At 38.2% G+C, this 19,281-nt stretch overlaps 1 protein-coding gene across 1 annotated transcript in view; it reads left to right on the forward strand.

The window, feature by feature from the left end:
* The window catches only part of DOCK10 (dedicator of cytokinesis 10), a 223,034-nt gene that overhangs the window by 170,033 nt on the left and 33,720 nt on the right, over positions 1 to 19,281 (forward strand). Inside the window, exons 25-36 of the mRNA XM_054585607.1 lie at positions 1,984 to 2,053; positions 5,290 to 5,403; positions 8,698 to 8,769; positions 10,252 to 10,398; positions 12,001 to 12,084; positions 13,042 to 13,138; positions 14,976 to 15,020; positions 16,592 to 16,767; positions 16,895 to 17,011; positions 18,127 to 18,238; positions 18,943 to 19,064; positions 19,154 to 19,268. Of these exons, the coding sequence (XP_054441582.1) occupies positions 1,984 to 2,053; positions 5,290 to 5,403; positions 8,698 to 8,769; positions 10,252 to 10,398; positions 12,001 to 12,084; positions 13,042 to 13,138; positions 14,976 to 15,020; positions 16,592 to 16,767; positions 16,895 to 17,011; positions 18,127 to 18,238; positions 18,943 to 19,064; positions 19,154 to 19,268 (1,271 nt within the window). The remainder of the gene's footprint in view (positions 1 to 1,983; positions 2,054 to 5,289; positions 5,404 to 8,697; positions 8,770 to 10,251; positions 10,399 to 12,000; positions 12,085 to 13,041; positions 13,139 to 14,975; positions 15,021 to 16,591; positions 16,768 to 16,894; positions 17,012 to 18,126; positions 18,239 to 18,942; positions 19,065 to 19,153; positions 19,269 to 19,281) is intronic.

Genomic DNA, 19,281 nt, shown 5'->3' on the forward strand with positions numbered 1-19,281 from the left:
AAAACTTTGATTATAACTGAACAACCACCTAATTGTATATGCTTGCATTTCATTGGAACACCTATCTCAAATTTAAATATTTCCCACTCTTGACTTTTTCCCTTCTGATCATCTATTGCTATCATTTAAGTAAAATATTAGACCTCTCTTTTAACTTTTTCTTTGTGATTTTTGAAGTTTTTATTTTGAGATAATTATAGAGTCACATGTGGTTATAAGAAATAATGCAGAGAGAGCCCATGTTCCTTTTATCCAATTTACCCCAAAGGCAACATCTTGCAAAAGAGTAGTGCAGTAGCACCACCAGAATATTGGCCGTGATAGAATCCAGATGTAGAATGTTCCATCAGCACAGGAGTCCCTCGTGTTGCCCTTGTATGGTCACAATTACTTCCCTCCTATCCCAACCCCTACTCCTTCTCCCTGGTAACTACTAATCCGTCTCCATCTCTAAAATTTTATTTTAACAATTATGTATACACACAATGCTTCATTTATATATCTATAGATATCTCTATCTATATATATCTATATAAGTAGGTCTAGATATATAGAGTCATACAGTATGATAGCATGTAACCTTTTGCAGTTGGTTTCCTTCACTCTGCACAGTTCTCTGGAGATTGCCGCAGCTGTCCATAGTTCCTTTCTTTTTATTTATGAGTTGTAGTCCATACCACAGTTCACCTGTTTAACAATTCACCTGTTGAATGAATCTGCGTTGCGTCCAGTTCAGGGTAGATTTTGGGTTAACCCAAGTTCTCATTTATCTGAGAGGAATGCTCAGTGTAATTGCTGGGTTATTATGAGAGTCACATGTATAGTTTTTAAGAAAATGTTGGATTCTTTTCCATAATGGCCATACCATTTCACATTCCTAACAGATCTTTTTCCTTTTTTAAAAAAATATTCAATTTTTCTTCAACTCTTCTCACTTTAGGTTTGTCTGTGTTACACATTCTTCCAACATTACTAATCTCTCTGGTGACTTTGAAAATCACAATTTCCTCTTTATAGAGATCATGTCTTGAATTAATTATTGAATCATATATTCCTAATGTTCATTTAAAAAAATTAGTCATGGCATTCCAGAAAAAAAAAATTACTCTTGGCATCCAAATATTTCCAGTACCTTCTGAACTCACATGCATGTAATTAGCCTTTTTCAGAATGAGGTCTTTAGCCTTGTTTTTAAAGAAGAGCCCTGAAGCTCTGGACCATGAAGGTAGCTCTAACAGTCCCACAACTAGCCATTTCTAGACCCAGATTAAACGTCCCCAATTGTGTCTTCAATGGATACTCCTTTCGGCACGAGTGTGTTGGTTTGTGGTGACAAGATTCCTAAATATTTTATCTGGTGGACCTGTTGAAATTCTGAGATACTCCTAAACACTAGCCATGGAGTAACTGGAAGCGTTCATGTGAGAGTATCTACCCATGCCACCACTTCTACAGAAACCCTGTCCCAGCTAAAGAAGAAAAAAAAGATCCTGCCTCTTAACTTAATTGCTTTTTCCAAAAGCATATACATATAGTGCCACTAGCTTGGAAGGGAAGCCCTGTTTAAAAAGGAATATGATAATCAATTCTAGGTTAAAGACCTTATATTTTAATCAGGATCTAAAAATGATCACCTTTCCAAGAAGACAATGTCAGCAAATACGCAGACTACAATAACACATTCAACTCAGGCACAAAAAAAAAAAAAAAAAAAAAAAAAAGTCTCCCACATAAGATACTGCAGCCACAAGACATTACTTATATCTAGTGTTTAGAGATTTCAAGGTTGGAATGGCCAACAGGTAATATAGATATGAAATACTCAGTATTGGGAGATAGGAGGGATGGGGGAGAGCCTGAAATTGGTTCATTCATTTATTCAGTAACTATTGAGTACCCAGTGTTCAGGCACTCTAGTGACAAACCAAATGGTATTTTTCCACCTTCTCCCAGAGAGGCCACTGAACAGCTTTGTTTTTTCAGGGTTCTGACCGACATCGTGGCCAAGTGCCACGAAGAGCAGCTGGACCACTCCGTCCAGTCTTACATTAAGGTATGAAATCACTGGTTGGGCACTGCTTATTTGCCCTTTTGCTGTGTGACTTGTCTCATTTCCTGTCTACAATAAGTGGGAAGATTTTCCTCTTTAGCTAGATGGTGCCACCCACAGTAGTATTGAGCGTTCCTCTTAGCTGCTTAGAATTCCTTCTCTTTGCATTGCTGGACTCAACGTATTGTTTGAATATGTAAATATAAAATAAATAACAGGTACATGTGCAAATGAATGTTTATATGGGGAAAGAAAACAAGGAGCTAGAGGAGAAAATTAAAGTATCATCCTTTAGAAGTCAACATTACAATGAATGAAATTCCTTTGTAAATCTAAGGCAGATTTTTTCCTGTTGGTTTGTTGAATGCTCTATGTATCTTCTGTAATGTTTTCTTAGCTTTTCTTATTGTTTTCTCAGGCATTATTTCATTTTCCCAGTTACTGTATATTTGTACCTGCTTCTGGTATGTTAAGCCCTTTATCCTCCGGCATGAACCACTAGCCCATTCCATCAACTGTGCACTGCTTCTTCCAGTGTCCTTCGTCAAGTACATAGTCTCATTTCCAGTTGGCCTGTGAATTAATGCCCGTGAACTTGCGATGATGTTTGCACATTGTAGTTCCTGCATCTTCCTGAATAAAAAGAAAGAACCCATGCACCGATACATAAGAGTAACTTAGTTCACTTTACTTATGATGCATAGAGACCTAAATTTCTATTTTTACTATGCATAGATGAAATTTTTTGAGACAAACTTTTTTAATTAAAAGAACATATTACACTAATACCTATGGATAGACAGGTATCCATATATTTTACATGTCTAGAAAGGTGACTAGAAATAAATTTTGGGTCTTTTGTGCTAGAAATTTGTTTTTTTAAACAATTTTATTGAGAAATTCTTTTATTATAGTTTTATATCTACGTATTTTCTACCTGCCAGAAATGTTAGATACTTTTCCAAATACCTAAATATAGGTGTGTGCCCTTACTTGAAATAGCCCATATGCAAAATCATTTCAAAATCATTTCCTTCTGGTCTAATTTTATCCAATAAGATCTACATTTCATTCGCAGAAAGCCAGATTTACCTATAAATGCTGTTTTAGTTTGCTCTCTGTTTAAGATAGAATCATTGCTTACTTTTATAGGGTATTGATAAATTTACATTCAACAAAACCATCTGTACAACTTTTACCTTCTCAATGCTTACTTCAATTTTCCATTTCACTATCCAAAGAGACTGAGACAAAAAAAAAATTCTCCAGTTCACATTACACAAAGTCTTCTCCATTTCAACACAATTATTATGTACCTTTTTCTAATGGAATCACTGAAAATTACATTTAGAACCCATGGGTGCTGTGACATTCTTGTGACAGTCAAGTCTACATCTAATGAGAACCTTAAAATCAGCTCTCAGATTCAAAATGCATATTGGGATGGTCTTTATTTTTAACCAGGATGTTTGAAATATCCTGAGGAGATCCTTGGATTTTGCTCTATAGCAGACTGCTTATTTAATTTGCTCTGAAGAGGTTCAAATCCAAACGTACACTTAGGTGGAATTTCAAGCTGATATCAGTGTTTTATAACACATTTTCCTAAATCTAAAACAAGTACAACCTAACAAATATAACCAACTGGAATCTTACTCTGGAAAGAGCACTAAACTAGCAAGTGGGAAACTAGACTCTAGTCAAGGTTGGATGGTTAACGTGAGCAGCCAGTCTTTGAACCTCTCTTTTCTCCTCTGTGACGTGAAATGGGCCAGGTGAACATCCAGCTCCATGAGTCTGTGATGGGACTCCTGCTGTAGTAGTGTACATGGCTGACAGCCTGACCTTGACCAAGGAATTTGATTTTTGTACCCTTGGTAGGAAAAGTTATTATTTAACATAGAGACAGATATTAAGCCCCACAACTAGAAGTATAATGGAAACTGATGGGCTAGTACCTATACATGCTTTGATGTCCTTGAGAGATGATAGTCAATGCAGTTAATATTTATTGAGAAACAAACTAAACACCATTTCAAGTTCAATGGTGCTAAATGCTGCTAATTCACCCATCTACAATATCCAAAACATGCGCGCACACACACAGCGTCTTTTTCTAAAATGTATGTCTAAAGTTAATCTGATGAAATGCCATGATTTACAGAAATTCATGGCACTGACATGTTATAGCCAAAATTTTAAAGTCAGACTATTCCAGAGCTAATTGTAATACCCTTGGGGGTAAAGAGCTGTGCATGGTATTCAGTAGTTATGACATTACCCTCACAAGAGTCTTAATCCGTGAGGGGATAAAATTGTATTACTCTGGATTTTACCTAGTTTCACGCATCTCTTAGCTTTGTCTTTCTCCTCTGGGATGAACTTGGAGAAGTCAGGCCCCATCAGGATGACTTAACTCTCGATGAGCTATAAAGTTCAAACAGATCATTACAGATCCAAATGTGAATGTGCCTTTGCTTTGAGTTTCTTGCGTGCCTTCACTCTTGATTATAATGAAGTCTGAATTGCGAATATCCTGAAGAAATGAACTCCCTTGAGGCAAACCCAACTCCTAAGGAAAATATTATAATTCAGTAATCAGCAAATCGATGCTGATATCCTTAAAATAGATGAAGAAATACTGAAAACGAAAGCCATTACATGCACTCAGTGGTGCATGCTCTAGCCAATCTTCTGAGATAAAAAAGTGAGCAGCATGTATTATCTTACTGATGGCCAGTGTTCATGACCCTCTGATAGCTGTGTCTAAGCATGAGACGGTAGACCCTGGGCATGTGGGGAGCTCACCTACTGGCCTCTGGAAGGCACCTGCTTCCCCACTTGGCTATTTGAGTGGGTGCTCTACCCTTTCAGGATGAAGAAATGCTACCATGCCACCTGTTACCAGTGGAAGGAAGGAGAAGGGGAAATGTGTCCTAAGTAGGTGGGTCAAAGCCCTCCATGTTTCCTTCAACTTGCTGAGTTGCTCTCTGACTCTTTCTTTTGATTTCTACAAAAAGAGTTTCAAGGAGAGCATAGGTGAGCCAGGCCCTACCTGTGCAAAGCCCTAAATAGGAGCAGGTGTGTACTACTCTTATCATTGGGCCTTCATTTATTTCATGATGAAATCTGGCATGAACAGATAATTTTGAGTTATGAATTATTCATGGAACATTATTTTTGAAGCTTTGTTTTCTTAAAGCATTTGACTTATCTCTCTCTTTTTGGATTTTCTTCAGTTCGTGTTCAGGACCTGGACATGCAAGGAGAGAACAATACATGAGGAACTGGCTAAAAATGTGACTGGTCTTTTGAAAACAAATGACTCAACAACAGTTAAACATGTCCTGAAAGTAAGGAATTTAAAGATAATTCTTTCATTTTTACTATGAAGTTCACTCTTACTCCCAGAAGGTGATAGGATTCATTGATTTTCACAGATCGTTTCTCCTACAGATTCTAGCATAAGATTCATATTGGAACTGTAGCATATAAAAGTATTATGCAAAAGAGATCTATGTCAACAGAACAGATTACCTTCAGAAGTAGAATGGACCCAAGTCCTTTGGCCTAAAGACAGAATAAATATCTAGGAAGAGTTATCTAAAACACTAAAAAAATTCTAACTCTAGCAAAAATAAAGTTTGTTGGGTTTATTAGGCACAGTAAGAGGAAATAAACCAACAAAAGGATTGATGATATGTGGATGAATATATGAACAACAGAGAAAAAGCCAAGGCATGGCCACTCTTTGACCCCAAAAAAGCTGAAACACATAAAGAAGAGATGGCAAAAGTTTATGAAAAGACAACCCTACATTATTATATATAGAAGAGCAAACTTAGTCCCCAGCTTAATTAATTATCTATCATGACTTGACAGATGGATAATTGATTAGTAAGTAGCTAGAAAGAGAAGGCAGGATCAATAAGTATCAACATGAGTTCACTAAAATCAAATTATCCTGAGCCAAGCAATTTGTTTAAATTAGCCTTCTGAGTATATTCATTTAGTTAATTCAACAAACATGTTTTTAGTGCCTCCCATGCAACAGGAGCCATCCTTGGCACTTGGTACGCAACGGAGAATAAAACAGAGATCTCTGCTTGCGTTCTACTGGGAAATAAAAACAATGAACTGCAGATACAATAACAAAGTTAATTAAATTGTATGTTAGAAGGTGAGCCGTAGTGAGGGAAAAGAACACATTAAGCAGAGAAGCAGAATTGGAAGCGCTGAGTGTGCAGGGCGAGGTTTGCAGTTTTCAACAGAATGGGCAGGATGGAGCTCACAGAGATGGTAGTACTTGAACAAAAGAAGAAAAATGTGAAAGAGCTGAGAGAGTTTATGTGGATGCTTAGAGTAGAACATTAACGGTAGAAGGGGAGGCCTGTGCGAAGTCGTAAGGCAGAAGCATGCCTGGAAGTCCCCGAGGGGTAACAGGAAGGGCAGGGCGGCTGGAGGCGGGCCAGCGAAGGAGGGACGAGGCCACATGAAGCCAGAGAAGCAGCAGGAGGTTAGGCGGGTGGCAGAAGGCCACGTGGGCCCTGGGCTTTGGCTGCCACTCAGAGTGAAACAGGGGCCCATTTAGAGGGAACTGAGTGAGGAGAGCCGTGAGCTGACCTTGGTTTAAAAGGATCACTGACAGCAGTGCAGAGAATAGACATAGTGGGCCAAGGGGGGACACAGGGCCATTGGAGAAGCAGCCTGCAGGGTCTTCTGGGGAGAGTCAGCATCCAGTTAAAAGACGAGGAGAATTGTTTGGAGGAGAATTGCATCTTCAGCAAATTTTGCTGATGATGGGCCACGTGTTCCAAAACGTATGGCGGGTGGGTCTCAGGAGGTGGAAGCCAAGGGATATGAGGATACAAAAGGGAATAGACAAATATGCAGAGAGTAGAAGGCAGGACAGGAGGCGGGGCTTCTTCTGTTATCAGATATGGACAGAGACAACAGGCTGCCTTTGATTAGTTCCGGTGGACGCAAGGTAAAGAGTAGAAGCAGCCAGAGGGCCGAGGGTGGAGGGTGCATTGGTTGAATTAAGAGGCAAATGTTAGAACATATGCTTGATGGTTAATAAACGGATTTTGGACAAGATAGGGGAAAGGGCATTTTAAGTGGTCCTTGTATTAATTAAATATGTCCACCAACATGAATTTGATTTCTAATATCGTTTATTAAGTAATGACCCTTTTATTAAGTAAGAACTGCCCCTTTGGAGCTTAAGCCTCATCTCAGTCAGCTTTCTAGAGTTAGGACTTTGTATTCAAAAGTTCCTGGCAACATAATTTGTATCAGCCTAAAATTGAATATAATTCAAATGCCTATCGATGGTAGAGCAGTGAAGTAAACTGATTAGATACGTGATGTAGTAGCAAAACGGGACCCTCAGCTTCAGGGTTCAACATAAAAGAACCTCAAAACAGACTTTTGAATGAAAAAGGCAATCACAGAGGAATACATACAGGATTTCATTTATATGAAATTCAGTGGCAAACAAAACTAAATATATTGCTTCCATGTATGATATTTGTAAGAAAATTATGAGGTTAAGCAAGAGAATAACTGACCCAAAATTGAGACTTGTTTGTGGCAGAGGGGAGGAGAAGGAGAGAAGATAGGGGCGGGAGGTGTTCTTTAAACCATATATGTACAAAGTCCAGTTTTTATATCTGGGGTAAGTACCACCCTTTCATCCCTAGACCCAAGAAACAGGGGCCTCCACCGTGGCACCTTCTGTGGTCTTCTCCACCTGTACCCCTTCCCGCAGGAAAAGGTATGAGAGCAGCCAGGAGCAGTGCTCCCTGGGAGCCTCTCCCACCCCTCCTGAGTATTCCCAGAGCTCCCACTTCTTGGCCCTACAGACTTAGCCTTGGACCAACTTAGACCTAATTCCTGAGTCCAGACTTCACAGGGACAATCTTGGTGCCAAAGTGCAGCCCTAGAGCCCAGGGGGGAGCCGTTGGCAGTGGAAAGAGGGGGACTAGTGTGTGGACAACACTTGGATGTGCAGGCTGGACCGTCCCACGTGTACCAGGCCCCTCAAGGTGCAGGACAGAGCCTTGGGGAACGAGAGGGAGTGGGCCAGGGAGCTCCCCTCCCCAGGTCCCCACATTCCGGTACAAGATGCCAAGTTACCATGGAGTTACACTTGTCAAGGTAGGATGATCAAACATATCTTATTTAACACTTTGTTAGCATGACTTCGAATTCAGATATTTAGACATGAGGCAACCATTTGTAATCTTGCCTCTAACCCTGGAAATGTTAGGGGTGGGCTTGCTATGATATATTATAATACAGAAAGTTTTGAGTTTTGTTTAGAAAGTGAAACAAATAGAACCGCATGAATAAAGATTTCATAAGACTGCTCTTTAATTAGCCATGTCAAGTGCACTGGCATCTTGTTTTAGTGTAAACATTCTTTGAGATTACAGAAAAACTGGAAAGCCACTTACTTTTACCATTAGAACTTTAATAAAGATCATCCTAACACAATGGAGAAAATACTATTGCTCTGATGCATTCACTTTCTAAGAATACATTTTAAGGTAAAGATTTTATAATATTACAAGTTGTAAAGAACAGAGTTACATTATTTCACCATAGGATAGCAAATTTCTTACTGTCTTTTTTTTTCCTAACAGCATTCCTGGTTCTTCTTTGCAATTATCCTAAAATCAATGGCACAGCATTTGATTGACACAAATAAAATTCAGGTAAGATCACAGGCAATACAATACTATCCAATTATGCTAATGAATATGCTGTGAGCAGTTCCATTTTTATTTACTTTGTAAACCTTAGCAATATATGTTCATTGCTTTTTCCGTGGGAGAAATGATTGTACGTGTCCTTTATCCCCCGTGGTTTTTATTCCTGCAGCACACAAGGCTGGGTACTCAGAATTTTAGAAATGTGTGGCTCGGTCTAATGGTGATTTTTTTTATTTCTATCTACAATAAAAATGCAAGTCTAATTTTAAAGCCAGCTTGTGGAGATGATTGAATATTACCTTTCTCATGCAAAGAGGCTGTGTGAGTTCACAAAGCAGAGGCTAAGGTGGGAAATCGCAGCTGCGTGGAATTCTCCCCTCGTGTACACGAGTTCAGACAGGATTCCTGGACCTGAGGGTGGTTTTTAGGGACCCGTGGGGTTTTAGTCCATGAGCCAAAAACAACCTCACAGCCAAGCCCTTTTGCATCTGGTGGCAAAATCTCTTGACTCTGAGGTCCCATGGGCACTCGCTGCAGCAAGCGCTGGGGCCAAGGAGTTAAGACTAGCTGGTGCAAACTTTCAGCTGTGAGGAAGGTCAGAGGATTTAACATGAAATGGGCTGATTATAGTTGATAATGAAATTTGCTAAGAGAGAGTAACAAATGTTCTTGCAAAAGAAAAACTATGTGAGGTGATGGATGTGTTAAGTAACTAGATGAGGAAAGTTCGTTCACATTACACATATATATCAAAATATCAAGGTGTATACTTTAAATACCTTCCAATTTCATGTCAATTAGACCTCAATAAAGCTGAAATAAAATTTTTCAAAAGACTAGCTGGAACTCACTACTTATTAGAGGACATTTCAAACCAATATTTGTTCCATTCAGTTATTCACTCATTGATTTCTTATAGTTGTTTACTGGGGGCTTTCTAGTTTAAAAAATCAAAGTAGTTGAATTTTAACTAGAGAACTATGGATCATAGAAAATCTAGAGTAACATTCATTAAATGTTCCTGAAAGGGAAGTAAGCAGAATTAAGATGTGAGAGGTAATATAGTCAATAATATTATAATGACTATGTATGGTCCCACGGCACTAGACTTATGGGGGGATTACCTAGTAAGTAATATAAATGTCTGACCACTATAGTGGACACCTGAAACTAATGTAATATTATATGTAAACTGAAATTGAAAATGTTATATTGTGTCAATAGTTTGCAATTAATATGTAATAATTTACTTGTTTAATGAAAACATGAAAATTTTACTGAACAAAATAGAAGGAAACATTAAAAAAAATTATGGAAATCATGACCTTGAAATTAAAAGGGCTTCTATTTTATTATCACATTCAAGCTTTCAAAAGGACTTTTTGTTTGACAATATATAAAATGAAATAAGCCTTCCAGTTTTTTTTTCCAAGCTTAGTATTTCTCCATGCCATGTTATAAAGAAATGATTCATTCTTTCCTTAGCTTCCTCGTGCTCAGAGATTTCCTGAATCTTACCAAAATGAACTGGACAATCTTGTCATGATTCTGTCTGATCATGTGATTTGGAAATACAAAGATGCCCTTGAAGAAACAAGAAGGGCCAACAACAGTGTTGCCAGGTTTCTTAAGGTACAGTGATAGGAGATCACAGTTCCCTTCAAGCCCCCATGCTAATGGACACGAGGTGTTCTGAGCGTTAATTGGTTCACATGTGCATTTATCGTGAGGCACCTGGAAGGATCTGACAGCCTGTGGAGAGCCTGTATCGTGCAGAAGACTCAGGAGCCCCTCTTCTCCCCCCACCTCCCCTTAAGCCTCTACATCACCTGAGCCTGAGGTTACCCGCTTGTATCCACCTCTCCCTCTGTTCTTCTGGGACATGGGAGGAGTCACTGAAAAGAAGTTAGATTTGTCTTAAAAAGGAAGATATACATGAGGCAATATACTATTATGGAATGAATACAGACTTGAAAAACACTCCAAAAGATAAAGACAAAAATAGAAAGGAAAAACAAAACAAAAATACAAATGACCCAACAAATGGAAGAATGTTATTTGAGAAAATAGCTCTTGCGTATGCATAGGTATAGTTCAATGGGTGACATTCCACTCAGTAGACTGTGCGTGGCAGAATTTTATGACCAGTGCTCTCTGAGCTAAGAGATTTGTGAGTGAAATTGAGGAGAGATCCAAGAAATGCAAAACCATTTCACTGAACCATCATAGACTCTTTTGGACAAGAAAGAAGCATCCCATACTGAGTGGTGCAGCAGTGGGAAAAGTTCCCAAGTAGTTTTACACACATGTGAATGGAGAGAACGGAGCACGCGGTGACGACCCCCGTGGGGTGATCTGCTATAATGCCTGAAGACACCAGGCAAACACAGGGTGGGGCAGAAGTAGTCTTTATAGTCTTGAGTATGCAAAACACAGAGTTTATTCTTACATTATTATTCATTCATTATTGCATATTTTCCATATCAACAACTGTAAACCTACCTTTTCCCCACCCTGTATGGTCCATGCCTCCTACTTCATACTTTCCCACTGCAGTCCTTGGCCACTGCTGCTTGCTTACTGGTTGCATGGGCCTTGGTGTTTTGGAGAAAGAGTGGGTGCTGTGCCAACTTGGAATGCTGGCCTGTCCCCTCCAACACTACCTACTGTTTAACATGTTCATTATTAAGAGATTTTGACAACAGAATAAGAGAAACAGGGAGCAGGTTCTTGATAGAAAATCTCAAGATCTCTTACTTTCACTCTTTAAATGCAAGCTGCCTTTGCTAAAAAAAGGCTACTGTGTTGTAGGAGGCCAGCGTGAGTTTAAAAGGTTTTCCTGGCCCCTCTCTGCCACCCCTGTTCCTTCGAGCAGTGACGCACAGGAATCAAATTGCTAGAAAATGCTAATAAAATGTATCTCTTTAAAAATAAATAGGCAAAACTTTCTATACAAAAAGGAAGAGGCTCTAATATTTAACTGCAGAATTCCAAGTGATGTTGTGTAAAATTGATTAGTATGGGTTTGTAACTTTCTGATGTGTGTACGATGCCTAACATTTTAACTAGTTGTCATATGTGGACAAATGCTTAAACATACTTCAGGTATTTAAAACATGATACAACACATTTAGTTTAATGTTATTTTATTTTAATAAGTTTCATTATCTTTTCTAAAATCTTTAATGATCCTTAAAGTAAAAATGTCTGAATTGAAAATTTTATCTTTTTTAGCGCTGCTTTACATTTATGGACCGGGGCTTTGTGTTTAAGATGGTGAACAATTACATCAGCATGTTCTCCTCTGGTGACCTCAAGGTGAGACCCGAGCGCAGAGCGATTGCTTTCTCAGCAGTGGCATTATAAATAAATAAGTTGGTCTCTATAGCTGCCTAGAACATTAACTTATCCATCTGCATCAAAAAAATTTGTCTATACCAGTGAGAAGCAGTCTTTTAAATGGTTCATCATTTATAAATCTCAGTAGTTTAAATTATGGACTCAAGTTGCCACAAAACATAATTCTAAAATATCTAAGCAAACAGAATATATTTTTATGTTGTTAGTTGATATTAGCAAATATGATGAACACCATCTGAGTCTTAAAAATTGTTTCCTTATCTTGCATATGAATGAAAATAGAACAGTTATAAACATGCTAATTGTTCCTACTTATGTGGTTATTCTTAGCTCACGTATTACAGTTGTCGTAGACCATGTCTGGACTCCATTTATCACTGTGATTCAAAATATCATTGAAAAGACAGGGAGCAGGGGAGAGGTTGAATTAATAATGCATCCTGAGAACAAATGGCACACGGAGAGCGATTCACTTTCATTTCTGACTGTCTGCATCATTGTCTTCCTTAGATGCTTGGGTCATAGGAGTTGACGATAGTGATCTGTTTTATGATCTGAGTGTAGTGTTAGGGCTCTGTGCATTTGGTGAGGCCCTATTTTCTCTAAATAAATGTGTTGTGATATAAGCTAAGAGAGGCAAAAAAAGAGAGAGAGAGAGAGAGAGAGAGAGAGAGTCAGTAAGGTAGGTTAATGAGATTACTTCCTGCAAAGGCCTTGACTAATCCCTTGACACAGGGAGGCTGGCTGCATTTGTCACTCGAGAGGGGACAAAATTCTTTAAACTTAACAATTAGCTGGTGGTCACACAAAAGGAACTACATCTTCTTTTTAGGTATAAGATTCAAGTACAGATCTTTTGTTGTATTCACTTTCTTGGTATGTAAATAATAGTCATTCAACTTGTCTCTTTTTCAGACCTTAAGCCAGTATAAATTTGATTTTCTTCAAGAAGTATGTCAGCATGAGCACTTTATCCCTTTGTGTCTCCCCATAAGATCAGCAAACATTCCAGGTAATAATTCCGACCATTTTCAGCTCCTACAAAGTGAACACTTTTGTTTGTTTGTTCATTACTTTCCTGTTTCCTCAGTCTGGGCTTTGTCTCAAAGCAACATCACATGGGCATTAGACCCAGATAATCAGATTTTAAAACGCAAAAGAAATTGTCGGCTTGTGGTAATAAATGCAGCTCTATAATTCTCTATTTTTGTTTGTGTTTCCCTTTTCATTAAAGAGAAGGCCAAGAACATTATAAAAATTAGTGATTATAGATCAAAGAATGTTAACCTGGAGCCATATTGCCTTACACCATCCTGGCTCCAAAAGACAGTTTTCCTTTGATTTTAAGAGATAAAAGTACATGGAGGGAAAGCTATATTTTGTGAGTATAAATTCATTTAAAATTATCAGTTAATGCATCTAATTATGTTAGAATGCAATTCTTCAAAATGAGTTTGAGACAAAGAAGCTGCGACCTCGGAAGGAAGGCAGGCAGACAGGTGGGCAGACAACATTGTAGATGTTGGTATCTTCGCATCAAATGGTCACGGAGATTGGTGTACGGGTGAGAATTGGGCTCTACACTTTGTTTACTATGCTTATTATAGCATAAATGGTCTACATAAAACATTTTCATTGATTACATTTAGTACATATACATTGTTCATTCTCTACCATAATCATATACTAACATGACCATGGTAGAGAATGATTATCCTCCCCCTAAATATCAGACACTCATCAAACATCAAGATGCAAAGAAAACACTAAAATAACTTAGGAACTTTTCTTCAATTTTAATTTTATTGAACTTATTGGGGTGACATTGGTGAATAAAATTAACCTATTTTATTTGTATAATCCTATACTACATCATCTGTATATTACCTTGTGTGTTTACCACCCAAAGTCAAATCTCCCTCCATCACCATACGGGGTGGGGGCAAAAGTAGGTTTGCAGTTGTGAGCACATGAAACACAGTTTATTCTTGCATTATTATTTATTAATTATTGTATTATTTTCCATATGGACATCTGTAAACTTACTTTTGCCCCACCCTGTATAATTGTCCTCCCTTACTCATAAAATACTTTACTTCTAAGTGGTGAGTAAATTATTCACAGGGTGCAGTTTTGATGTTCATAGAAAGCACAAGCCAGGATGATAAAGAGCCTCCTTATGTGTATCACAGCGTGCACTGATGATTGGGGGAGGGGAGAGAGTAAAGTACATTATCCAGCCTCTGAACGTTTTGTCATTTTCATCTTAACTATAAGCTACATACATTATTCCATTCTTTTTCTAATTTATTAAGCACATTTAATCTAAATGCCTTCATAGAAAAAAAGGATGGAAATGTTATTTTGGATAATAAAATGTTTATACTATTGTATTTGTTTTTGTTTTATAAACTAGTGCCAGGCCATTGTTGGGTTAGCCAAGCTGGTTAAGAGCCTCAAGAGAACCCCACCTGCACAGGGTCATTTTGGTTCCAGTGGTTTACTATTGGTCAGTAGCCCAGAAAAAAAGGCCTGATTGTCTCTTTACAGACCCGATATTATCAACAGTGAACTTAAGAATATAAGTTTCATAGCAAGCGTGTTTCTGATGGAAAAGTACTTGCTCAGACAGAAGGCTAAGAATTAAAATAGTTCTGTTCATGACATTCTTTGTAACAAAACAAACAACCTAAAGCATTTGTCTTGAAAAACAAAGTTTTACTGCAGGGGCTTACATTTTAGAACAATCAATTTTAATTTTTCAGTATACATTGCACATAGTTAATGAACACAGTATGTCTCTAAGTATAGATGTATCTGAACTTTTTGTTTATTTATATTAAATCCAGATCCTTTGACACCTTCAGAATCAACTCAAGAGTTACATGCATCAGGTAAATAATGGAATTTTATGTGATATTTCCTAAGTATCAATAACCATATCATAGTCCAGTAACATTGATGAGTATAGATACAACAAATTTCTAGTTTCCAGTTGCTAAAAAATAGCCGTATATTTAATACCACATAGTCAAAATAAGCAAAAAATTGTCTGAACTTTTCTCTAGTCACAGGTAATTACATGGTTCCTCAACTTGAATTCCCGTATGTTTTATTCTGAGTTTAATTATTTTTAATTTCCTAAAGTACTTGAAATTTCTTTAGAGTGTATCATAAATAAAATTCCCAGCTATATAGAATAGCATGCTTGTTCCATGCAGCTAGCTTTATATCTTTCTTTCAATAAATCACACCCTGGCTTGGGTTGTTTTTTCAATATTGAGATTATTAACACCATATAAGTTTATAAATTAAATATAACTGGAATGTTCCATTGGCACATTATACTAATCATAGCTACCTTACCAGTCGCCCTAGAATTAAATAAGGTAATGCTTAAAAATTGCTTAACCTGGTGTTGGCATGCAGAACATGTTCTGTGAGTGAGTGCTAGTTCTAATAATTAATCGTTACATTTAGGAGACACATTGGACAGTTCTTCATAAATGCATTATTTCTGGAAATTTTAACACTCCTTCTTGGTTATTTCAGGCTCAACATTTTGCAGCCGCCCTTGGTTTTCCTCTCTCCTTGCTCCCTCACATCCTCCAGACAACTTGTCCTGCTGATGTTACTTCTGCTACTTCAGTCGCACTAACCCAGGCCCTCTCATAGCTTCCTCCCTCCACTCCTGCTACAGCCTCTTGTATCATATGCCTCACCCCATGTCTCCCTACGGTCTAATTCATTTACACCCAGCCACCAGCCACTGTATGAGTAAATCAACAAAACACAGGTCTGATTGGGCCACTGACCTCAAAGCCCTTAGTGACTTATTATCCCCTACAGAAATGCAAATGGAATTTCTACAGATGCACAAATAGCAGAGAAACCAAAATGCCAGCTAAGGACCTTATACTTAAGTTTCTCCTCATCTGCCCCCAATCTGTGGCTCAAATCTGAATTCTCCTCACTCCTCTTTTGGGTGTTGTGCTTACTGTGCCCCACACCTGTGTTCCACACATACCCGCCATTGAAACCCTATACTGCCTCCTCTTCTCCCCGCCACCCACCCCCGCCCACCTCCAGCCATTCCCACAACTCTGCACCTCTAATTCTTAAGCATCCTCAACGGCCCATTTCAACATACTACACTTCCCATTGAACATTTCCCGATTCCCTCAGACAGAAAGCAGGTTATTCTCTTCTCAACTCTAATCCTGCAGATATCCCCCTTTCAGAGAACTTGATATTTGACATCATGCACTGTTTGCATTAGCAGGCACACAGTGGCTCCCTCTCTTACTGAATGTTCCTCTCTCATCTTTCTCATCTCTAGGGCAAGACTGTTTCACCAAATCCTCCTGGTAGTGAGAGCTGTTGAAAATTGTTTGATAAATCTCTCCTGATAATACAGTGATCATTTGGTTTTCAATAACATGCTCTGTTTACTTGTTTCACAAAGATATGCCTGAATACTCAGTCACAAATGAATTTTGCCGCAAGCACTTCTTAATCGGGATTCTGCTCCGAGAAGTCGGTTTTGCTCTGCAGGAAGACCAAGATATCAGGCACTTAGCTTTAGCTGTCCTAAAAAATCTAATGGCTAAGCATTCATTTGATGATCGATACAGAGAACCAGTAAGTGGTCTTCCTTTCTTCCTTCCCCAAACACCACTTAATGGCACACTGCATTAAATGTGTAATCAAACCTAGGAGTCTATTGATTTTCATGTGAATCATTTCTTTTGGCTCCCTTTTCACCTAGAGAAAGCAGGCCCAGATAGCGAATTTGTACATGCCCCTTTACGGCATGCTCCTGGACAACATGCCGAGGATTTACCTGAAGGACCTGTTTCCTTTTACTGCCAATACATCCAACCAGGCAAGTTTCCTATGTCTATTTGAATGAAAAGTTGGCCTTTTGTATATTTTTGTCCCAAATACCACTTCCATCCAAATGGCAGCAACTAAGGATTAAACCGCACTTCTTGTAAGATATCTCTGAGACATTCATATCAGTGTTACTGGATTGGCCACCGATGTGTCAGGAGATGGGTCACTGAGGCCTCCGACCTGGCCCATCTCTCCAGCGTTTTGTTTTCATTCTCCTCTGTCCTCTGCCTCATTTTCCAGTTCTCTCCAGCTTTTCCCAGGTTCCTCGGTTCCTCCACGGGCCCATCCTCAGCAGACACCTTTCTCACCATCTTTCTGTATCAGCTTTATGACCACCTGCTTGTCATATAGCCAAGTGACTTGATTATAGGCACAGCCCAGGAGTGGTCTGTTTGTCACCCTTTCTTCACGGAACTATCATAGTGACTGTGGAACAGCCCTCTTGGGATCTGTTACCTGTATTCAAATCCCAGATGAATTGACTCATTGCTGAAACCAGCAACTATACAAGATACTACAGTCTAGAAGTTAGGTGCTGTGCCTTACGAATTTTGGGGGGACCTTGTTTAAATCCTAGCAGTATCAGTTACTAACTATGTGATATTAGGTAAATTATCCAACCTCTTTAAGCACCTAATTTCTTATTTATAAAATGGGATAAAAATACCTGCATCACAGGTTTCCTGTGAAGATTAAATTGTGTTAAAAAAAAAAAAACACTTATCATAGAAACTAGTACATAATAAGTATCTAGAATCCAGTTTTTAGTAATAGTAATATACGTAAGATAACCTGCAATAATAATATATATAATCTTTAATATGATCCATGAATATAACCATTTCAGTCATTTAGTCTATAGCTAAGATAGTTTACACTACATTGGAAGAATCTTTTAAATCACATATGAAATCAAACTGTGACCAAAAGTTTGGTTTTGACTATATTCATTTTCACTGCATGCTTTGGCAGAAGACCTTTGCTGGAATATAAAAGAGCAAATCAAATATCATCTAATTGAAAACACAGTGAAGAAGGCATTTGTGGGCTTACAAGGTTGGAATATGCCGATTCCTCTTCATTTCTTCTGTGCTTTGAATACAGGGGTCTAGAGATGACCTCAGCCCCAGTGGAGGACTTCATAGCCAGTCAGCTATGAAACATGCAAACTCTGTGGATACATCATTTTCTAAAGATGTTTTGAATTCCATAGCAGGTACGTGAGATCTTCTGAGGACACTTGTGTTTAACAGTCATCCATGTTTACATCGAATATCATTGTGCTTTTCACCCACTCCATAATTGGTTACACATAATTTATATGGCAAGGCGTACTATATTTATATCGCTGAGGAGTCTTTTTACATATTGGAATGCCAACCAATGACTCCCTCTTCTACTTAGCTTTCATTTTTACTTGGCTCGAGTAGTCTAGTCAGATATTATCAAATTGTGCTTCATTCTGGAAACAATATTTAAGTTTTCTTTGTGTATAGCTTTCTAAGATAAAATAACCCTTCAACTTCAAAGAATATTTGAAGAACCATTTTGACAATGTCATCTTGATTTCTTATAAGCTATCAAAAACTGAAATCTTCTTCCCCAAAAGTATCCTTGTGAACTTTTATTAAAGTATTATGAAAACTTTTTTTAAAAAGCTTTTTAAGACATCAAGGGAATATGCTTTACTCTATTTTCATTTATTGTGTTCTAAATTTTCCTGAATCATTAATACTAGTATGGCCATTGAAATGACACTTAAAATATTGCCTATCTCTCATGCCAACCTCAGACTCTGTTATGTCAAGTTTTCACAACATTGCTCAATGATCAATATCTCTTTGGTTCATCATTTTAGCTTTTTTTGGTCTGTGCCCATACATCTCATTATCATCTGTGTGCTGTGGCTTGTGTTTACAGCATTTTCATCAATAGCTATTTCTACAGTAAACCATGCTGACTCCCGAGCATCCTTAGCAAGCCTGGACTCCAACCCAAGTACCAATGATAAGAGCAGTGAGAAAACTGACAACTGTGAAAAGGTAGGACTTCCCTCCCAGTCTTACTCAGCACATTAGGACTCAGAAATCTCTTACTTTTACTCAATCCTTATTGGTTCTTTGATTCCTAGATCCCAAGACCCTTGTCTTTGATAGGCTCAACACTTCGATTTGACAAGTTAGATCAAGCAGAAACCAGGAGCCTTCTTATGTGCTTTCTTCACATTATAAAGAATATTTCAGAGGGTAAAGAGAGCTC

Source organism: Pteronotus mesoamericanus, unplaced genomic scaffold (assembly GCF_021234165.1).
Source record: "Pteronotus mesoamericanus isolate MK-2021 breed Mesoamerican mustached bat unplaced genomic scaffold, CSHL_Meso_final contig_90, whole genome shotgun sequence".
In the NCBI taxonomy this organism is placed as follows: Eukaryota; Metazoa; Chordata; class Mammalia; order Chiroptera; family Mormoopidae; genus Pteronotus; species Pteronotus mesoamericanus.